The sequence below is a fragment of the Notamacropus eugenii genome, chromosome 6, assembly GCF_028372415.1.
Source record: "Notamacropus eugenii isolate mMacEug1 chromosome 6, mMacEug1.pri_v2, whole genome shotgun sequence".
NCBI classification, from domain to species: Eukaryota; Metazoa; Chordata; class Mammalia; order Diprotodontia; family Macropodidae; genus Notamacropus; species Notamacropus eugenii.
The window spans coordinates 326,493,533-326,508,889 of NC_092877.1; the positions used below are offsets into that span (position 1 = coordinate 326,493,533).

The window sequence follows — 15,357 nt, forward strand, 5'->3', positions numbered from 1 at the left end:
TAATCACTGTGGTACAAACAAGTTCTCTTACAGCGAGGCTTCGTAACCTGGAGTTTGTGAACTTTTTTGACAAAATATTTTGATAACTGCATTTCAATTCCTTTGCAGTCCTATGTATTTTATCTTATGCACTTAAAAAAATTATTCTGAGGAGTTCATAGGTTTCAGAACACTGCCAAAAGGAACCAACACACACACACGCACGCACGCACGCACGCACACACACACACACACACACACACACACACACACACACACACCTGTTAGGGACCCTTACCGAAGAGACTTCAATTTTCCCAAGAGTTGTTATAATGATATCTGGTGCAAAGATGCTATTGCTGAAAAGTGAAAGGGAAGAGATTCAGCACTTCAGAAAGTTAGATTCTAAACTAACCTCATAAGGAGATATTTTGCAATGCTCTATGTTTAGCCCAGAGTATTTATAGCAAATTTTGAGTTTTTACAGAACATACTATAGTTTTAAACTTTCAGAAAGACCTGTGCTACTTGGTCAAAATGTATACTTTTAAAATGACTAAAATGTGTTACAAATTTAACATTTATCATATGATTGTTCAACCCCCTCCACACAAAATATTAAGTGGTATTTCATTATTGTATTTATCTTTTCTTTAAAAAAAAATTTAAGCACACACAATAAGTTTTATAAAAGTTAAGGCAGCTTCCTATTTCCTGTAAAACAAATAGTAACCTGTATTCTATTTGTTGTGATACTGCCATATAGCAAAACTCTAGGTCCTAGGATTTTTGGATGCAACCTTTTCACTGAGTCTAGGTTTTACAGAACAAATACTTTATTAAAGGAATTTGTTCTGTGAAGTTTGGATTCAGTCAGTTACACTTGAGGACCTAGGGCCACTGGTTCCCCACCTCTACTCTAGGATTATATCTTATCTTGAAAACATAAAAAGAAATGGCAGATCAAAGTGGCAAATGTACATGATGGTAGAAAGTCTTCGATTCCTCTGGTCCCAAAACTATTCTTTATTTGGATATTGAAAAAGATGTGGCAATAGAGGGACAGGCTCACAGACATTTCCTATCTAGCCTGGTTGGCATGGCTACTCTAAGCTAGATGTTGATGCAAATTTTGAAGAGAATGAATATTTACTCTCAATTAAGGACTCAGAGGAGATCCTGGCATGATGGGTCACCCTGGAGAACCAGGACCACCTGGAGGACCTGGAAGTATGGGGCATATGGGAATGCCAGGTGAGTCATAAATCCATGGAATGAGCCCCCTAGTTCCCTCAAAGTCATGATGGGTCAGAAATACTGAAATCTCTTTTCATCTGAAAGTCATGTTGAAACTAACTACATCTTCAGTCAAAGAGACAATACAAGTATATTTCAAAACAAAAATAATTAAAGGATAGATAATTAAATATTTATTAATTCTAGGCAGTATTCATTGTATTGTTACAATGCTTTCATGATTGACATATTAGTCCCAAAATTCAGCAATATTAAAACCTTTGGGGATGAATAGCTATTCCCAGGTCTGAAACCTAGTCAGTAAACAGCCCATTGTTCATGGATACCATCTGAAATTTGTTTCTTTGCTTAAGGCCCAAAGGGGAAAAAAGGAACTGCGGGCCACCCAGGTATAACTGGCAGACCAGGCCTTCCTGGAATTCAGGGCATGAAGGGACAAAAGGGAGAACCAGGCTTCGCAAAGGATTTACAGCCAGGTCCTCCAGGACCAAAGGTATGGGCACTCAGGCTATGGGCGTGGTAATGGTTTACATGTTTTTAATACTGGCTGATTAAATATTGAAGCTGAAATGAGTAGTACATCTTTTCCAGTGTTTCCAGTGTCTAATTCAGATGAAAAGAACAGATGCTTGCTTAGCCAAGGGAGACACTGTGGTTTCTTAATTTGGTAGTTAATGAGGTTTTTAATGAGGTTTTGGTTCTAGCTCCACAAATAAGGCTGTCTTCAGTAGCTGTCACACCACTGTGATTCTTTATGACATTCATTTTGTAGTTTCAGCACTTGTGGGTGCTGAACTGTCCCTTCAACTTGGTGGGGGAGCAAGTTGGTGATTCTCCTCTACAAAGTTAGCATGGAATTACATGCCTAATTGCCTATTACTTTTTTAAAAGTTTATTAAAATAGCTAAATTTAGACAACTCCAAAACAACCATCAGATTAGATACAAACAAAACTCCCAAGGTACTAACATGAATCTGTCTTAGCTAAACTGGGATTTTTAGTGATTTGCTTCTCTTTATGACTTGTCTTTCAAACTGGATCTTAAAAATGTCCTCCGTGGTGCCAGTACTTTTCCTAGGCTTCCAAACTCCAGAAAACATATTCCATCATCTACATATAGCCCCCACACCCCATACATATACAACTTCCATTTTTAATAGCCATATGGAATTTGAGTACTAATAACTAACATTTATACTACACTTTAAAGTTTGCAGAGCGATTTCTGTCTGCCATCTCATTTTCCCCCTGGCTTCTCCTTCATCCATTAAACCACTGTCTCTCTAGACATTTTCTAGTTCTCCTCAATTTATAATTTCTGAAACACCACAAAAGCAAAGTTAGAAGGAATGAGGGTGGGGGGTGGAGGAGACTATCACAGTAATACAGGATCATAGATTTAGAACTGGAGGGGACCTCAGAAGTCATCTATTGCAACCCCTTCATTTTACAGATGAGTAAACTGAGGCCCAAGGAGGATATATGACTTACTTGTTTAAGTGACAGAAACCTCAAACCAAGACATTCTGACTCCACTGCTCTATATTTCCTGTCATTTCTTTCCTGGAGCATTAGAATCTAAGTCTCTACCCTTTACCAATCACAGTCCTGATGTTTTTGCATGTAGTATTTCAGGAGAAGAGTGGGTCAGTGCAGAGCATCCTTTCCATATCTTTTCAGGCACAGAGGCTATTTTATTTATTTCCAAAAATAATATGACATTCATAGCCTTCTTTAGCTTTTCAGCTACCTTAGGCTACCTACAGAACTATTTATTTTTAAAGATACAGTATTAAAACTTGAGATTCCTTCAACATTTCAAAAGATCTGTGATCAATGATATAGGAACTCTTTCTATAAAATCAATTGATCAATAAGCATTTATTAAGCCCCTACCATGTGTTGGTCATTGTGTTAGATGCTGGTTTTAAAGTGACAAAAATGGGAGAATCTATGTCCTGGGGGAGAGAATATATACAAAATAGATCTTTGGAGGGAGGACTAGCTAGATGATGAGGAAAAGCTTTATGGAAAAGATGGTGCATGAACTGAGTTAGGAAGGAAACTAGAGATTCTAAGAAGTGGAGATCAGAGAGTGCATTTCAGGATCAGAAAACCTGGGCCAAAGCATGGATTCAAGAGATGGAATGCCATTTGGAAGGGTAAGAGAAAAAGCCAAGGGAAAACATGAAGGGCAGCTATGGATGATAATCCTAGAAAGATAGGCTGAGACCAAGCAGTGATGGGCTTTAATGACACGCAGAGGAGCTGGCATTTGATCCTAGAAATAACAGGAAGCCACCACGCACAGGTCATGACCCACCCAGCTGCATGAGTGAGGAAGTTTCCATACTGATAAAATTATAGTATCATTATGACACGACAATTTAGCAGCACAGATGAAGCATTAAGTTCCATATAACTGAATTATATCCTTACTCTTATCCTCATCTAGATAGAAAATAGAATCTTAATGCAACATGAACATGGAAAACAAAGCATATTTCTTAAGTCTAGAAAGCATTTGCTGATTTATATTGATTTATGGGCTGAGAATGATGAAATTATAAGACTGATACAACACAGTAAGCTTTCTTCTCAGCATTAAAGTATTTCCGAAATGTTAAAATATTAAATATATTTATCTCAATCTTGTATAGATACTATTTGAAATAGATTATCTAGAACAAACCAAAAAAGGAGCATTTACGCTCACTTACTAATTTAAAGAAGCACTTATTTTCAGTATACTTTAAGAGAATTTAAATTTAATTCTGTTTGCCCTGCTTAAATAAAAATTTAACAATTTGACTTTTAGGGGGAACCAGGACTCCCAGGTCCCTCAGGCAAGAAAGGGGAAAGAGGCCCACCAGGCCCACCTGGCCCAGTAGGACCTTCTGGAACTGAAGGAAATCAGGGAAGTTCTGGAAACCGTGGCCGTTTAGGTAAGAACCTTGGCTTAACAATAAATGAAATTTAATAGCATTTTAGTACCCTTCTGTCAAGGGTAGAGTCTATTGCCATAGAATGATTGATTTAAAAACTAGAAGGAGGCAACTGAATGGCCCAGTAGATGGCATGTCAGCCCTGGAGTTAGGAGGACCTGAGTTCAGGTCCAGCCTCAGACACTTATTGGCTGTGTGACCCTGGGCAAGTCACTTAATCTTTATTGCCTCCAAAAATAAGAAAACCAAAAAGGAAACCAAACAAATGAAAACTAGAGGAGACCTTGGAAGTCATCAAGTCCAGACCTTTCATTTTATGAATGAGAATGAGGCACAGAAAAGTTGGGTGCTTTGCCAAAATCACACAATTAATAAGTAACCAAGATAAGATTTGAACCCAGGATGTCTTGACTCCAAGTCCAGCACTCTCTCCACAAATTCCTAATGTCTCTTGAACACCTGCCTATTCTAATTAAAGAGCTTCAAGGCCCAACTGCTGCATTATACCAATAACTGAACTAGACCAGTTTGTTAATAAGCATTTATTAAGCCCTTACTGTATACCTGCTACCTGCCAGACACTGTGTTAAGTGCTGAGGATACAAAGAAAGAAAGACAAAAGCCAGTACTTGCTTTCCAGGAGCTCATGGTCTAATGGGGGAGAGAGAGCATATGAATAACTTTGTACAAATAAGCATTTATTTACAGAATACACTGAAGACAATCAAGAGAGGGAAGTCACTAGGATAAAGGGGGACTGAGAAAGGCATCTTGTAGATATTTTATCTGGAATTTGAAGGAAGCTAGGAAAGTCAGGAGAAAGAGAAGATAAGAAAGGAGAGAATTATAGGTATAGAGGACAATCAGAAAAAATGCTACAACTCAAGGAGCCTATCAGTTGGGCAATTTACCCATCAATACCTAAGTTCCAGCAGTCTTGCCTTTGACCTAGGGTACAATTTTGGGAAGAAGGAAAAGAAGCACACTACAAGTACCTGCAAGAAAAGACATGGGCAGCTCTAGAAAAAGCCAGTACATGTCTTGCCAACATGGAAACTGTTGACCCGGAACTGTGGCCAACATCAGGTGATGGTCAAGGTGTTTGGATTGTGGGCCAGACTGGACCTCTGAGATTGCTGAGTCAGGCACAAGTCAAGAAGGGTCGAGACAAAGACCCAATCCCCTTTCTGTTCTCTCCCACAAGAAGAAGTCGTTTCCTTGTTTACCCACCAATTTCTTCACTTCCTCTTTTTCTACTGTCTTTCCTGCCTGCTTCAACAGACACTAAAAGTTTTGATTCTTCATTTAATTTTTTTTCATCAATTAACAAGCATTTGTTAAAGTATTGTCTTTGTGCTCTGGGTCACCATGCAAGGTACTGCACTGGGAAAGGTCCATAGAAGATGACATTTGAGCTGAGTATTGAAGTAAGCCTGCTGGAGTTAAGAGCATTGTAGGCATAGGGGCAGTCCTTGCAAATAGACTTAGATAAGAAATGCTGGGTCATATGCATAAGGAACAAAAGTAAATATGCCAAGACCATAAAAAATAAGTTACTATGCCAGGACCACAGAGTATATAAAGGGGGGTAATACATTAGAAGACTGGAAAAACTGGAGGAGGCCAGACTGTGAAGAGCATGAAAGGACAGAGAATTTTCTATTTGATCCTGCATGTAATAGAGAGTCACTAAAGTTCAGATCAGAACTGAACTTCAGAAAAAACATTTATCTGTTTAATTAGTAATTTATTTTGTTTTTTAATTGTTCTTTAATTTAATTTATTTTTAAAATTGGTCACAAACCTAAGCGATTTGTACTGGTTACTGAATTGTGCAGAAAGGGATAGAGAATAGGGGTAGATGACTACCTTTAAAGGACCCTCCCCAATGCAGATGTTTTAAAAAAACTGGCAAGACTTATATGAACTGATGCAAAGTGAGCAGAACCAGAAGAACATTATACACAGTAACAGCATATCATTAGTGATGATAAACTGAGAAAGACAGTTATATAATGATCTAAACAATTCCGAAGGACTCATGATGAAAAATACCATCCACCTCTAAGGAGAGAACTGATAAAATCTGAGTATAGACTGAGGCATATTTTTCATTTTATTTATTTTTTCATTTTGCAACATAAATAATATGGAAATATGTTTGCATGATTTCACATGTACAACTGATACCACATTATTCACCTTCTCAGTGGGTAGGGAAGAGGCAGGAGAGAGGAAGAGAATTAGAAACTCAAGACATTTTTTAAATAATGTTAAAAATAAATAATGAGTATATTTTTTAAAATATGAAAAAATAAAAATAAAAGACCTTTCCCCCAAGTAACATGAGATACTGACCACCATTGTATCCCTGGGAAGCTTTTGGATATAAGGAATCAGACCTGGCTCTCTTCCTGAAGCCTAGATACCTAGACCTTTTCAGAAACTGGCAGAGTAAGCAACAGGCTCACAATCTGCCAGCTAAGATAACTTTTCTTACTAAGCACCCAATCTCTGTTCCACCACATAAAATGGGTCTACTCAAGCCCAAACTACATTGATAGAATCCTTGTCAGTCAGGCAAGGAGGCTTGGGATTTTGTCCTTTGTTCTTGAAGAGGACCATGGCATCAGAGAGATGATGACATGACTTGCAATTGACTTTGATTTGAGGGAGGGAGGAAGGTTTGTACAAAGTCACCAGCCTCACTTTCTCCTCCTGAGCCATCTGGGTGCAGTTGCCAGATATAGATCAGGATGACTGGAGATGGCCCTAGATGCAGTGAAAGACCTTGACCCTTTTAAGCTAAGGTCTTTTCAGTTTCTCACTTTGAGTGAGGTATTGCCAATTCAGTGAATAGGCTTCTTTAAGAAGTGAGTCAAAGAAGCACCCCTTTAATAAAAAAAAAAAAATCAAACTGGAAGGAGGGTTGCTGGCCAAAACAGAAACAGTTATTATTTATGTTCACTCTGAGCCAGGAGGGCCCAAAAAAACAACCACTAAGTAGTTGGGCAGAGACCTATTGTCCAATCCATGAGATCCAGAGTAAAATGGATTTAAGGTTTGGTTGTAACAGGCAAGCAACAGACATTTATTAAGCCCCTACTATGTGACAGTACTAAGTGCTAGAAATACCAATACCAGTCAAAGGAAAGACAGCCTCTGCTCTCAAGGCGCAAGTCAACACACAAAAAGAAACTGAGACATGGGAAGAGTGGCAGAGGAGGCAGGAAGGTACCTGCATAGGGGCTTGGTGTCAGTCTGGAAAGTCAGAAGCAGAGCCAGGAGGGTAAGGAATGTTGACTAGCCTGGACCTCTCCCTAAAATAAAGCCCCAGAAGGAAGGACAGGTGTATTGCTTCTATAAAAGGAAGCTGTCTCTCCCATAAAAGATACTGTCTCAGGTAAGCAATGTCTAATGCTGCTGATTCTACAGCATTTTCCTTGACTCACCTGTGCTGAATTTGCTCACCAGTACCACTTTGGGACTGATGTTTTATAAGTAATGCCTATCCTATATTTATTGAGCCTGGTTCACCTTATCACAGCATCCAGTTGATGTTCCTGGATTTTATTTAGATCACAATCTTGCCCTTCCAAGCAAGTTCTCCCTTTCACTGTGGATTGACCACTGACACATGTAAGCCCTCTCTTTATAGGGGCAGGGACCCAACCATCACAACTCAAACTGAGTAAACATTGAGGCACTAGGGGATAGCTGCCTATAGTATAACTCCTGTAACTGTGTGTGTGTGTGTGTGTGTGTGTGTGTGTGTGTGTTAGGTTTCTGGTTTAAGCTTTGTTTCTTGCTGCCACCAAATTTTAATTTTAAATTTTGACTTTGTTCTAATGCTTATTAAAAGAAAAAAAAAGTAAGGGATACATCACAGCACAGTAGAAAGACCACTGGCGCTGCAGTCAGATGACCTAGGTTCAAATTCCACCCATGGCACTCCAGATATGACTTTGGGCACATCACTTAACCTCCTGTAAGTAAGGAGGATTTTGTTACCATTTTAGAGTTTAGTTTCTCAGGATCCATGGCCATGGGAATGTCTAGTTTCCAGGTGTAAGATAATAACTGCTAGAATAGTCTCAAGGATTCCAGATAGTAATTCCCAAAATCATAGAGACAGACAGTCCAACTGAGGCTATGCTGTGAGATATGGGGTGACATAATTGATATTTACTACACGTGTGCAGAATGATGATATTGCGAAAGTTCACCTGTGAGCTTAATTGTTGGCAAGATGCCTTCTTTGTTTTTTGCCCTATAAAGCAATTAGGCATTGGTCAGTGAGTGGGGGAAATCACAGAGAATCCATAGGGGAATCTGTATGTGCCTCAACTGGCCCCCATTGAAGCTTGAAGGGATTAAGGGAAGTGCACAAGTGTGCCTGTCTCGATTGACCCCATCAAGACATAGGGGTAGTTGCCTCCCTTCTCACCAGCCCCTGTGAGAAGGGGGATTAGGGAATGCTGTAGGAGCTGATTCTCCCAGCAACCATTTAAGAAGACTAGACTAGAATAAAGCTGATTATTAACCCCTCCAAAGCTGTCTGCCTGTCTGACCAGATCAAGAGTGAACCTGTTAGAGGCTAGTCTCCACTGCCTTCTGTGTGTTATCTGTGAAATACCTCCCTAGGTTTATATTCCTCATCTGTAAAATGAGGTTAGACTAGTTGGCCTCTGAGATCCATTCTGGGTCTAGAACTGAGAACCAAAACTGTCAGTACCAAAACTAGAGGATGATTTTTCCAGAGAAATTCTTAGTGATAATATTTACATTCTTTTTATCAAGCTCTGAAAAGTTCAGTACTTTTGTTACTGAAACTAATGTCAGGGCTTTCATGGTTTAATAACATATACTGAGGGTATTCAACAAAGCTACGTAAAATTACAGATTCAAGGCTTATCTAAAGTGGTCTCAAACTCAAACACAAAAAGGGTTACAAAGGAATCCCTATGGGCTGCACACTGACTTTAGTTTAAAATGGAACACTGTCTGTTCTGTTGTATTTTTATTTATTTTGTTAAATATTTCCCAATTACATTTGAATCTGGCTGAGGTCCTATGGAGGAGTGTTGTGGTACATGTTTGATACCTCTGCCCTTATTAATAAATCAATTAGCTATGGGTTATTAGCAGCCTTGAAAGTAATCTCAGGGCAATCTACTGTTTGATAAACTCAAGGGGACCAGCTTCTGGGATAAGAACTCAATGTGTGACAAAAACTGCTGGAAAAACTGGATAACAGTGTGGCAGAAATTGGGCATAGATCAATGCTTGACACTGTACACAAGAATAAAGTCCAAATGGACACATGATCTAGGTATAAAGATTGATACCATACACAAATTAGGGGAGTAAGGAATAATGTATTTGTCAGATTTATGGAGAATGGATAAATTTTTGACCGAACAAGAGATAGAGAACATTATGAAGTGCAAAATGGATAATTTTGATTACATTAAATTAAAAAGTTTTTGCACAAACAAACCCAGTACAACTAAGATTAGGAGGGAAGAAGGAAACTGGGAAAGAATTTTTGTAACTAGTGTCTGTGATAAAGGCCTAATTTCTAAAATATATAGAGAACTGAGCCAAATGTACAAGAATACAAGTCATTTCCCAATTGATAAATGGTCAAAGGATATGAACAGGCAGTTTTCAAAGGAAGAAATTAAAGCTATCTATAGTCATGTGAAAAAATGCTCTAAATCACTATTGATTAGAGAGATGCAAATCAAAACAACTGAGGTACCACACCACACCTATCAGATTGGCTAACGTGACGAAACAGGAAGATGATAAATGTTGGAGAAGATAAGGGACAGTTGGAACACTAATTCATCGTTGGTGGAGCTGTGAGCTGATCCAACCATTCTGGAGAGTAATTTGGAACTATGCCCAAAGGGCTACAAAAATGTGCATACCCTTTGATCCAGCAATATTGCTTCTAGGACTGTATCCTAAAGAGATCATAAAAATGGGAAAGGGTCCCACATGTACAAAAATATTTATAGCAGCTCTCCTTGTGGTGGCCAAGAACTGGCAATCGAGGGGATACCCATCAATTGGGCAATGGCTGAACAACTTGTGGTATATGAATGTAATGGAATACTATTGTGCTATAAGAAATGATGAATAGGAAGACTTCAGAGAAGCCTGGAAAGACTTATATGATCTGATGCTGAGCAAAAGGAGCAGAACCAGGAGAACTTTGTACACAGTAACAACCAAAGTGTGTGAGGAATTTTTCTGGTAGACTTAGCTCTTCACAGCAATGCAAGGACCTAAAAAATTCCCAATGGACTCTTGAGGCAAAATGCCTTCCACATCCAGAGAAAGAACTATGTAATTGGATTGCAGAATGAAGCAGACTATTTTCTCTTGTGCTTTGTTTTGTTCTGTTTTGGTTTTTCTCATGGTTTCTCCCATTCATTTTAATTCTTCCATGCAACATGACTAAGGTGAAAGAAAATAAATTCAGTAAGAATGTATGTGTAGAACCTATTTAAGATTATACAAGCATCTCAGGGAGGGAGAGGAAGGAGGAAGGAAGGAGAGGGAAGGGAGGGGGAAAAAATCCAAGATTTATGGAAGTAACTGTAGAAAACTGAAAACTAATTAATTAATTAAAAGAGAAAAAAGAAATCTCAGGACCAAACCTTTCAAGACTGACTTTGTTATGTATATTGGTACAACCTGGGTATTAAACAAGAATTGACTGCCAGCTGTAGCATCTTATCATGGGTAGTTGAGTTGATGGAGAAATGGAGCAAAGAGCATAGGGAAAATGTCTCTGTTACTTTAACCTCCGTTAAAATATCTGTAATATTTTGTTAAATCTTTCTTTATTATTTTGTTTATAGGACAGCCTGGACCTGCTGGTGATTTGGGACTTAAAGGATGCAAAGGTTTCCCTGGTACTCCAGGAATGAAAGGACCTCCAGGTTTCATTTTTATTTTTCCCTATAATCTACCCCTAGAACTCTGCTGTAAGATGATACAAGGTAGAAAATTTTGAGTACAAATGTGATCTTTTTTTTCTCCTAAAAGCAGACTCTTCATACATCCAATTATGGCTATTCCCTTAATTACTCATCCATCTCTGGCTCAGAATTTTAGAGTAGTACCAATTATTCAGTATAAGATTCAGAAAAAAAATGTATTAAACTGTACTTTGTACAGATACCTGAGTGAAATCCCCTTCAGTTCAGAAATTCCAACATGAAGATCTTAGTGAGAATATTCACTTATTTATAGCAATTATATTTAATACAGAATTAACATTCATACATTTATGGTTCTAAATAGTCTTTTTTTTGAGACAAGCAGGGTTAAGTGCCTTGCCTTGCCCAGGATCACACAGCCAGGCAGTGTCACAGGCTAGCTTTGAACTCAAGTCCTCCTGACTCAGGCTCAGTGCTCTATCGACTAAACCACCTGGCTGCACTTTGAATAATTAGTCTTCTAAAACAAACAAAAACAATCTCAAACCATCTCCTTGTCCTTGAGAATATGTATGGGTAAGAAGGCAATATATTTTCTTTTTGGTTGGTATGTCCTTTTTCTAGGCCCTCTAGGAGCCCAAGGACCTCCTGGACCAATGGGTGAAAAAGGTAAACAAGGTGGGGATGCATTTCCTGGTCCAGCAGGAGAAAAAGGAAAACTAGGTATGATTTTCATGTTATCTTGAATCTACTCATTTCACTGCTAAAAAACTTTATTGAATAATATGCAACTTCTGGAATATAAGCTCTTTGAGGGTATAGACTGTTCTTTTTTCTGTCTTTGTATCCCCAACACCCAACACAGTGCTTGGAACGTAATGATTGCTTAGTCAAATGCTAGATGAAATTGTAATTATTACTACCCTAGAATATACCTCACCAATGGGAACAACAGTGAAACAGAAAACCAGGAAACTGACCTGGAGCTCCAAACATAGGAAAGGCTCAAATCCGAGGCACCTCAAGAGTCATGGTCTCATAGCTCACTCTGAGTCCCTCAGAAGGATTGAAGTTCCCCATCTGCCTAGATTTCTCCACATATGCCATGTCTACAGAATGTGGTCATAATTTCTGCAAATAATATGTTCTCTAGCATCTTCATAGGACTTCTGGGGGCAGTTTTAAATGTTCTGGGTGCCTGAGAACTTCTATTGGGAGAACTCTCCAATCCAATCAGAAGGACAGTGGCACAGTCCTTCAAATGGTTTAAAACTCCCTCAATGAAAAGCATGAATCAGAGAAAAATGATCAAGACAAAATTCCATGAGGAAATCAGTCTGGATCCTGAAACTGCCCATCCTGGAATCATCTTGTCCACATGATATGAAAACATCAAGAGAAAAAGATCTATGGAAGAAGATGCATTATGCTGTGGAGAGATCTGATCTATGTAGTGCTGTTCTAACAACTCAGAACTTCATGACTGGGAAACACTGTGGGGAGGTGATGGTGGAAAACCATCTACTTGGGATACTGGCCTTTGTAAGACCCCTTAAAGTAGAATTAAAGAGGAGAGTTTTACCATCGCCATCTCATGGAGACTGGCTTTGGAGTCTAGGAAAAACTAAGTATATGGTCTGCATCATGTCTAGGATCAAAATTCTCTTAAGAGCTCTACAAAGTGGGCATCTTTTTTGCATTATGAGGTAGGAGACATAATGGCTTGTGACACAGACAGAAAATGCCAAATCTATACATTCACCAATTCCTTTTTAATGTCTCTCTGGCCTATATTTTCAATTGGCCCCTACTCTTAAGAATGAAAATCTCCAGTATCAGGATGAGGCTGAAGAAACCCCAAAGTATGACTGCGACCATGACTCTTGGTTGGAAACTTCCTCCAGAGAAAAACTCAGCCTTTAACACTAATGTGTGATATTTTTTTTTCCCCTATATTGTGATATAGCTCACTTTGAGAGCAAGGAGAAAGTTATCTAATTTTGAAATTTTCAGGCAATGCACTGTATACTAAGGGAAGGTCAACATAAAATATGTTGAGTGGCAGAAAGTGCTTAATAAACTATGTGAATTTAGAAAATGTGAGAAATGAGGAAACTGATTTCTAAAAGACGTGGATAGAAAGAACAACGACACACCAAAAAGTCAAAAGTAAATGGAACCAAATTATAAAGCTCAAGCAGGACTCAAATAGAGATATATGAAAAGACACCCCCAACTTACTCCTTGGTGGAGGTAAAAGGTCAACAGATAGTATACACTGCATATATTTTTGGATTTTCTCAACGTATTGATCAGTTGTGCTGATTTTTCTCCTCTCCAAAAAACAAACAAATCACGATCTGTCATATGGGTAGCTCTCAGGAAGGGGAAGGAAGAATAACTATATTATGGTGATGTAAAAAACAGAAAACATCAATGAAAATTTTTTTAAAGACAAGAAGAAACTTCCTTGAACTAATGCAAAATGAAGTAAGCAGAACCAGACAACATCAGTATATATACTTTAACATCAATATTAGAAAAATGAACAATTTTGAAAACTTTCATAGATGGATTAAAAATGAAATTAATAGAAGCAGGGGAACAATTTATATAATAAGACCAACACTGTAAAAAAAAAAAAAAAACAAACAACTCTGAAAGCTACATAGACTATGATCAATACAAAGATTGTCTGTGATTCCAGAGGACTGATGGTGAAGTATGCTATCCGTTACAGAGATATGATAAACTTAGAGTACAAAATAAGATATACATATTTTTATATAGTCATTATGAGAATTAATATCTTTTTATGCATATTTTAAAAAAACAAACGTCCCCCCAAAAATAAGCAGAAAAATAATAATGTATCATTTAGATTTTCTTCTGATGCAATGCTTAAGTGAACCACATGGATATATAAGGTACATATAATGCTAATGTCCAGAAATTTTTCCCCAGGTCTGCTAGGGGCACTTCCAGGTCCAAGAGGTCTTCCTGGTTTAGAAGGTAAGAGGTTCTTCTCCTCTAAATCTCATATTCCATATTTTCAAGAAATAGCCTCTAATAGTACATACCTGATAAAATTCTTGGGGGAATGGGAGAGGATTCTAGACCTGTGATTTTATCAGTACAGTAAACATTTAACAGAGAAACTCTACCAGCCAATCAAATAACAACTCGCCTGTAATTTATAGTTTTGAGAATTTCCTGGGACACTGAGAGGATTAATTGACTTGTGCATGGTCACCCAGTTCATGCATCAGAAGCAGATCTTCCAAATACCAAGGCCATTCTTCTACATGTTACACCATGCTGTGGGTGGTCTGACTCTGATATGCTTAAAATCAAAGTATTCCAAATAGAAGTACTGGACAATTGAATCACATGAATTCACCTATAAATTATTTTTACTATCACAGAGTATAAAAATTCAGAACTGTGATTTGACTACTAGTGAGATGAGTTTAGTGTGACTTGTTCATACAATCATTAAGCTTAAGCCTACGTTAGATGCTGTAGGAGATGCAAAGATAGCATACGGTCCCCACCCTAAAATAGTGTTTAGAATTTTAATAATCTATGATTGCAAAACACAAATGACCAGTTATATTTCAGGCCACTACTGTTCACTAACATAGAGTCATTACCTGGTCCAACCTTTTCATTTTAGTTAATGAAGACACTGAGACTAAAGAGTGTCAGTAGTCTAGACAAGATGAGTAGAACCCTGGTCTCATCCAGTATTTTACCAATATGATCATGAAAATGGCTCCTGGACGTTTTGCAGGCTGGTTGGTGAATATCATTGACATTGTCTAGATTCATTATTGTTATTAGCTGTGGAACATCAAGGATCTTCTAACTTACGAAGTTCATGCCTTGCACCACCTGACTGTTTCTTCCTCTCTCTCCCCTCCTGATACAACACAAAGGTAGAACGCATGAAGTAGGGAAAAGCTATGTTTTGTCCATCTAATGGAATGGGGAGAAAGTACCTGACTGGGAGTCAGGACTCAAAGACCTAGGTAGGAGTCCAACTCTACTGCAGACTGGCTGTGTCACCTTGGGCAAGTCACTTCACCCTCTCATGCATCAACTTCCTCATCTGTAAATGAGGGAGCTGACTACTGTATGACCAATCAATCACCGAATATTTACTAAGTGATGATTATATGCAAGGCATTGAGGATACAAAGACAAAAGTGAAAGCCCC

General features: G+C 38.3%; 1 protein-coding gene across 3 annotated transcripts in view; it reads left to right on the top strand.

The window, feature by feature from the left end:
* The window catches only part of COL4A3 (collagen type IV alpha 3 chain), a 173,276-nt gene that overhangs the window by 126,962 nt on the left and 30,957 nt on the right, over positions 1-15,357 (top strand). For all 3 annotated transcript variants that reach the window (XR_011968996.1, XM_072617991.1, XM_072617992.1), the window contains 6 exons: positions 1,144-1,233; positions 1,590-1,729; positions 4,056-4,182; positions 11,058-11,138; positions 11,763-11,861; positions 14,103-14,150. Coding sequence is in view for 2 of the 3 variants with exons in the window: in XM_072617991.1 (XP_072474092.1) it covers positions 1,144-1,233; positions 1,590-1,729; positions 4,056-4,182; positions 11,058-11,138; positions 11,763-11,861; positions 14,103-14,150 (585 nt within the window). In the remaining variant the exon portion in view is untranslated. The remainder of the gene's footprint in view (positions 1-1,143; positions 1,234-1,589; positions 1,730-4,055; positions 4,183-11,057; positions 11,139-11,762; positions 11,862-14,102; positions 14,151-15,357) is intronic.